General features: G+C 42.1%; 1 protein-coding gene across 1 annotated transcript; it reads right to left on the reverse strand.

The window, feature by feature from the left end:
• Positions 1 to 700: 700 nt before the first annotated feature.
• irx3a (iroquois homeobox 3a) lies at positions 701 to 4,446 on the reverse strand. Its single transcript, XM_055036984.1, has 2 exons — positions 3,903 to 4,446; positions 701 to 3,430 (listed from the first exon to the last, which is right to left on the reverse strand). Exons 1-2 carry the CDS (start codon positions 4,119 to 4,121, stop codon positions 2,363 to 2,365), a joined length of 1,287 nt encoding a protein of 428 aa, XP_054892959.1. The 5' UTR covers positions 4,122 to 4,446; the 3' UTR covers positions 701 to 2,362.
• Positions 4,447 to 7,649: the final 3,203 nt, after the last annotated feature.

Consider the following 7,649-nt stretch of genomic DNA (forward strand, 5'->3'; position numbering starts at 1 on the left):
TTATTATTATTATTATTATTATTATTATTATTATTATTTATTTATTATTTATTTATTATTATTATTTATTCTGTTGCTAAATTGAAGTCCTGAAGTACTTTTTCTAAAGCGTTTGAGTAAACACGCGTTTTCAACGTGCGTATATTTATAAATGCAAGGCATTACTATCAAAATCACTTCACATCTGGTTTGATAAATTAAGAAAGGGCGGGGGGAGGGGGCGATGTCTGGACAGAATGTGTGTGTGCGTGCGTGTGTGTGGGTGTGTGTGTGTGTGTGCAGCCGACCATAGCCCACTGCATGCGTCTGTAGAGGGAGCTCCAACACTAAGTTTACATAAACTTCCTCTGATAAGCTCTCACACATGCAAATGCTCACATCACGGCCGAATAAAACAAATGATGTTATTATTAGTTATACCGCTACGATATATTACAATTACACCACAAAGCGGCCTTGGTTGAATGAAAAAATAATAATAGTAATAAAATACATGATTTATGCGGGAGAGAAAAAGGAATTACAAACGGAGCAAGATGTGATGTTGGAAAGGCAAAAATCCGTCTTCAGGATCGACTGAACCAGTGATGCTCAAGCAACCATTCATTACCTTTTAGTCTGTTTCAAAAAGCACGATTTTCAGCGAAAATTAATGAAAGAATTATGCTTTTTAATATGAGCGCTACGCCTGTATATGAGGATAATCCCACAACATTAATATCCAAATGTATGCTGCAGTGCTGGCTAATTAGCCTTAAGTCCCTCCGCTATAAAAGTGTGATAAATCCCTCTCGAATATTTACTTATCACTGCCACGGAGGATGAAGTCTGTGCCCCAGGCTGTCCACTAACACACACACACCCACACACACACACTCACAAACCCAAAGCGGTGCACTTCAAGTGCTGTGCACCACCTGCATCATCAAAATCAGCTGTCAAAATACCTTCAACTAAAACAGGAAAAAAAAAATGAAGAAAAACATTTTTTTTCTTCTTTAAGTTGCAGCAGTTCATTTATTAGCCAAAAATATAGACTTTCTTGTACAATTTGGTTCACAAGTATGTACATATTCTTAACTTTATATACAAAAAAATTATAACGACAAATTCTCACAGAACTTACAAAAAGAAAAGGCGGGGGGAGGGGGAGAAAAAAGCTCACAGACTACAGGTTCATACATTATTACATTAGCAGTTTTACACGGGACATGCTTACAATGTAAGTAGGCTATACAGATATCTTTTATTCTTATTTTACATTCCATACTCGATTTCAAATTAAAAGATGAGAAGAAGAATGAGAGGGGAAGGAGCCGGGAACCATCACTGTTTTAAGTCGGTCCTGAAACCTTAAAAATGAAATACGCAGGGGTGAAAGCTAAATAAAAAATACAGTGCAGAGGAGGAGAAAATAAACAGTAATAACGGCCTGTGAAGAGTTAAAACATAAAGTGATATAAAAGACAATTGTCTTTCAAAAAAATGAAAGAAAAAAGAAAAAAAAACAAAAACAAACCCGGAGCTTGAAATGAATTTGCATTGAGCTCATTTGCATGACCAAAACAAGTGAGTGTAAAGAGAGGCCTTAACGGAATAACACAAACGGTGCACACACACACACACACACACACACACACACACACACACACACACACACACACACACACACACAAACCCTCTCTCTCACTCTCACACACACACACACACACTTACACACGGGGATGAATGAAATTTTCAGAATCAAAGCTCATTTGGATAGATATGGCATTAGAAACAAAAGAAGCAGAACAAAAGAAAAGAATGAGATGGCATCAAAATAAAAAAAAATCTAAACTGTCAGAACCAGACAGCCTTCTGTCTGTGTGATCTGCCGTTTTCTTTGCATCCAAAGGCACTAGATCTTCAACTGCGGGACAGAAAATTAACATGAAATTGCGCTAATTTCACTGCCTGTTATCACAACCCACATTGACTTTTGTTAGAAAATTATCCGCCTTGAAAGAACCACAAAAAATCCCTCTTGTACATGTGAATCGATGTAATGACGAATTTTGGAAAGGTTTTTTGTTGTTTTTTAAACAAATTTAAGATCTATTATTTTTTTCTTAAATGCTTTTGTTTCCTTTTTTATAAAAGGGTAAAGGGCTTTTTCACAACAATTGATCTTTCATACACACACATACAAACACTGTCTGCTCCTAGCTGTAACACTTTAACACTGATCATCTGTGTGGCCTGGACAGAGAGAGAAAAAGGCAAAGGGAGATCTAAAATTAAAGAAATGAATGACAGGAAATGGACTATAGTGTCTCTGGAGTTAAGTTCTTTTTTGTTTTCTTTCTTTCTCTACATGCGGGTCTCAGTGCCGGGGACATGTACCTGTGACTGGAGTCTCTGAACTATGACTCTTGTCCTCCGTTTGCCTGCTGCTGTACAGTGCCAGGCTGGTGGCGGTGGCCTGGTTCGCCAGTCCCAGATAATGATTGGAGTTCAGTAAAGCCAGCTGGTGCGCCGAGAACGCTCGGTTCGTCCAGTTCTGGATTTTCCCAACGGGACAGGAAGAGATTAGTCTGTGCGGGCCGAGGATGGTCTGGGTGGCCGTCCCTCCTCCCGTCGCTGCCGGCCCGCTGCCGTTCACCTGCGGCGACTTGCGCGGATTGTCGGGGGCCGTGGCCGTCTCTGCCAGGGACCAGATCTTTGGTTTCTGGGCCGGGGCTGGGTTGTTCTCTGACGGTGGAGAGCTGGCGGACACCTGGTTGAGTTTGAGCTGTTCTGCGTTTGGTTGGGACGCCTTGATGTCCAAAGACGGGTGGTGGTGATGGTGGCCGTGGAAGAGCTCTCCACCTCTCTGCGCCTCCTTGGCCTCCTTCCCCACAGCCTTCAGAAACCTCTGCTCCGGCCCTTGTAAATCCTCATAGCCGTCCGAAATCTCAGAGTCACTCCTTCCGTCTAGTTTTATGTCCGAGTGAAGGTCGTCCTGGTCGTCCAAGTCGTCCTTGCTCTCAATATTTTCCGTGTCGATGTTCTCCAGGTCAATCTCCTCCTCATCCTCCCTCTTGTCCCCCTCCTCCCCCTCATGGTCGCTGGTGTAAACATTCCCTTCTTCATCGGTGCGGTTCCGGGGGGTCCAGGTCATCTTGTTCTCCTTCTTTAGCCGCCTCCTGGCGTTGGCGAACCAGGTGGACACCTGGGTGAGGGTCATCTTGGTGATAATGGCCAGCATGATCTTCTCGCCCTTGGTTGGGTAAGGGTTCTTGCGGTGCTCGCTGAGCCAGGCCTTCAGAGTGCTGGTGCTCTCCCTGGTGGCGTTTTTGGGTCTGGACGGGTCACCGAACTGATACTGGCCATATGGGTAAAAAGCAGGGTGAGGGGGGGCGAACCCTGGGTGCTGGACACCGTGGCCGTCTTTCAAATCATACTGGGCGCCCTAAAAAGACAAAGAGGGATTCATGAGCTGAATGTGAAGTGTTCATTTACAGCAATAGGCTAAAACTGTAGGTTCTTATTAAAGGCAGTTTTTAAAAAAATGTTTGCAGTTTTAGTTTGTTTTATTTATTGACATTTTTCAAATCGCCCCAAATGCACGTACGAAAATAAATGCAAGTGTAATTATTTGTTTCTCATTAATTAATTAGCTATGCACTTCAACCACATGTTTCAGTTTTCTGACTCGCTTTAATCAACTTCAGACAAGTGGACCTAAGAATAAACTCAAACAAGATTTTGTTAATGTTTCACTTTGTTAAAAAAAAAAAAAAAAAAGAGAAAACAACTTAACTAAATTTCCAAGCCACAAAGTTCAACCCCGCGCTGCAAAAGTTCTGCCTCTAAAATACGCCCAAAAAGTTTCTCCGCGTAAAAGTTGAGAGAAAACTCAATACACAGAGTTGGACACTCACCAATTGATTGAAAATTGATATGTCGTTGGAGTAAGGTAGAAAGGCTCCGTAGCCCTGCGCGGCTGCGGCGAAAGGAGATCCGTACATACTGGAGAGGACGTTGGAAAGTGCGCCGGACGGACTCAGCTCCGTCCCGGCCCGGGCGCTGCCGGCGATCCCCTGGCGCTCCGGCGGGTATATCGGTCGGATGTACTGATATCCCAGCTGAGGGAAAGACATGTTGATAGGAAGCGGGGAGGAAGAGTCTTCTGCAGCCTCGCAAAGCAACGGACTTGCCTCGGTATCCACTTTTACAGTGTGAACATGTGCGCAACAAAAGGTGCCAGGCTCGGGAAGTCTATATTTCCTCGGGAACAGCCACTGTAAACGATCCCGGTTGCGCCCCTTGTTTCTTCCTCCTCTTCTTCTTCTTTCCACCCTCACTTCCCTATTGATCTGGATGGACTAAGGTCAGGTCCTTACAGATTGCTTCAGATTATTGGGACTCCCTTGCTCAGATTGACATTTCTAGTCGTTTAGAAGCCCCTCCTATTTCTCAAATCTCACCCCTCTGGTACAAACCACACGCCAAACAGCGCTCTTTCGCTCTCTCTCTCTTTCTCTCTCTCTTCTTCACCCTCTCTCTCTCCTCCCTCGCTCTCCTCCCTCCCTCTTTCTCTCTCTCGGATAAATGCACTAATGTCGGGAGCTGTTTTTTGAATGAGGCTTCAAATCTCATTTTATGGCTCGCCAATCTATTTCATTTAGTGTTTGTCAAACTACAGACTTAAAAAAAAGTTATTCAAATATTTTTGACCACATGAACAAATGTCTTGAACATTATGATTCACTTGGGTGGAGATCTTTATTGTTTGTTTGTTTGTTTTGTCTTTATGACATATATGCAAACTTTTCGTTCGATCAAACCGAAAGCTGCTCGTCGAAACTAAAAATCCATCCCGCTTTGAATTCAACCTGCTTTAAATTTGAATTTAAACGCGCCTTTCCCTCTTTTTTTTAATGAAAGTTCATAAACATCCCAACATTTATGCTATGTTCCAAAATAAATCACAGGCAGAAACTTTTGTCTTTAATGATGAATTCATGTGCAAAATGATTTCTGTCACACTTTAAAAGAAATGTATTTATTTAAGGCTTGATCGGTGGGTAGGAGCCGCGCTCTTCTGCGCCGGTTTGGTTGCTGTTTGGACTCATGGAGAGGGAGCAGAGTCGGAGTCCTTCTTTTAATTCAAGACATCAAACGGGGTCGCGTGTAACCCCGTGGTATCAAAGGGGGAAGACGCCACTGATGGGGCGCATTAAGCCGCTAATGAAGACAAAGTGCAAAGTAAAAAAAATGAAAACCAGATGGATGCACAATTTAGTGAATTGGGCTGGAGAAATGTTTATTCTAAAATAAACATACAGAGAATTAAAGATAAGAAAAATGTAATAATAACAATAATAATAATAATAATAATAATAATAATAATAATAATAATAATAATGATAATAATAATTTGCATGCAAAATCATGCACAAAATATTTACTAATTTTAAATTACACACCTGTTTCTTCTTTTTGAAAAAAAAGAAAAAGAAAAAAACACTTCATTCTTAAACGTCCATCAAGTAATTTTAATGCAACCTGGATCTTTCGTGTAAATAATGCGGTTTAAAACTTAACAAGGGACTCAAAATTGGAATTCCATGAATCAATATAGAGAAGTGTGTATTCGGGACAAGCATAATCGCATTTCGAGTCGACTTTGGTAGCGACCAGCATCTGTTTTGTTAATCATTCGCCACACAAACCCAGAAGTTCAGTTGTTTTTATTATTGTTATTATGCGACTAGTAATATTATCCCCCACGCACCCCATTTAAATATGCTTTAAGTCTTAATGCCTTATTGACGACGTGATGAAATCCCATCAATCTCAGTTCTGGTCTGATAATGCGATCCGTTTTTTTTTTCCAAGAACTATGAACTTGTATAAACCTTTAATCTTCTTTTGAAGCAGATAGTTATCATTGTCTGGGAGGGATAATGGGAGCTATAATTTCTACTGTGGGGCTACCCATAAGGATACGCCTTGTTTCTGTAAAACTCTGCCCTGAATGTGTGTGTATGTTTAGGCGCGCGCGCGCGCGTGTGTGTGTGTGTTCCTTGCCGACATAGGCTATACCAAACCCGGATTATGGGGTTATTAATTACAGCGGCTTGCTGGTGCCATGCGACCGGAATTGTAATCACTACGTAGCAGTCAATAGCATGGGCACGCGCAGGCACGCGCGCGCGCGCTCACGCCCGTGTTGCATCGACCTGCAAAACTGAAGGGGTCTGTGGGGTGGGGGGGAAGAAGACGAGGGGCTGCGTGGGAGATGTGACTTTTAGATGCAGAGGAAGTTTAAGAAGGTAAAAAAAAATGTGTGTGTGCGCGCGTGTGCGTGTAGCCTATGTTTTTCAGAGAGAGAGAGAGACATAAAGAGAAGAGAGAGAGGCAGAGCCCACGTGGCTGCTCGAAGTGAGAGTGTGGGAGTCCAGCGAGGTGTCTGCCTGTTTTATGTCCGCTCAGCAGCGCCTCTCGTCCGGATGGGCGCATGTCTCATCTCCGGGACCAGAACCTTCCACCTTCACCACCCGACTATCACCCCTCAGAACCCACCGCCCCACCTATCCAGACTAGAGACTTCTGTCTGATTTATTGCCCCCAATCAAACACAGTAAGTTAACACTTTCACACCGTCCCGGGAAACTGGCGCAGCCATAAAAGCATTAAGATGCTGCAACCCTCTGAGCCTTGGTAAACAGTAAGCATGTGCTGGGCTGCCCCGACAGCCACTGACTAATAATAATATTAATCATAATAATTAATAATAAAAATAATAATGCATTTTATTTATTTACTTTCTCAAAATGTCAGTGTGCAGGAGGCAATTTAATTTGCAGCTGTAAAAAAAATAAATAAAAAGAAAAGAAAAAGAAAAAGAGGGCAATCACGCGCGAGTGACTTGAGGGCTGTTTTGTCGAGAGCTCTTCGACAGTAATTATGCAGATGACACAATTTCACATTCTCATAAGCAAACATACACGGCCTATCGCTCAACTGTAGTTCCTTATGCAATACTCAGGGCACCAGCGACACGTCGCAAATGATGAGCCCAGGCGCTCTGCAAAAACAGGCGAGATCAAAGGCTTCAAACAGAGAAACTTCAAATTACACATTTGGATCTTTTCCATAATGCCTCGGTGACACTCTGAGAGGGAGAGGGGAACAGAACATGACTCTTATCCCAAAATCGATTTTAAAAGAGCCCTTGCCGATCATCTTTGCAGTTAAATATTAAAAGGAAAGAAAAAATAAAAATAAAAAAGGAATTGGAATTAATTTCATTTAATGGATACACACGGAAATAATAGCTTTAAATTACACTAAAAACTTCCAGTATAAACAAAAGCTAATGGTTGGCTGATGCCAAATATGCAGGCTTATCTGGAAACATAAAACAACAACTAAAAAGTTTGGGAATAATTCACAAAAGTGCCCAAGCCTCCTGATTTCAAACTCATTATAGAGAGCTGCTGTTGTTCTGTGAGGAATGTTCCTTAGTGGGTTCAAACCTAAATCTGTTGGTAACCTAAAAAACTAACTGTGCAACACATTCAATCTCCAAATACGCTCTTTTGAAACTCATGTCCCATTAGGGTGAAATAAAGGGCCCATAAATCTGACGATGTTTAAAGAACAGAGGCTTAATCCAATAA

Source organism: Poeciliopsis prolifica, unplaced genomic scaffold (genome assembly GCF_027474105.1).
Source record: "Poeciliopsis prolifica strain line A6 unplaced genomic scaffold, Auburn_PproV2 SCAFFOLD011, whole genome shotgun sequence".
Classification (NCBI taxonomy): Eukaryota; Metazoa; Chordata; class Actinopteri; order Cyprinodontiformes; family Poeciliidae; genus Poeciliopsis; species Poeciliopsis prolifica.

Bases quoted from the DNA above. Each gene is read 5' to 3' on its own strand.
- irx3a (XM_055036984.1), bottom strand. From the start codon at position 4,121: ATGTCTTTCCCTCAGCTGGGATATCAGTACATCCGACCGATATACCCG. The intron at 3,431-3,902 runs GTGAGTGTCCAA...TTGTCTTTTTAG, and splicing joins TATCAATTTTCAATCAATTG to GGCGCCCAGTATGATTTGAA.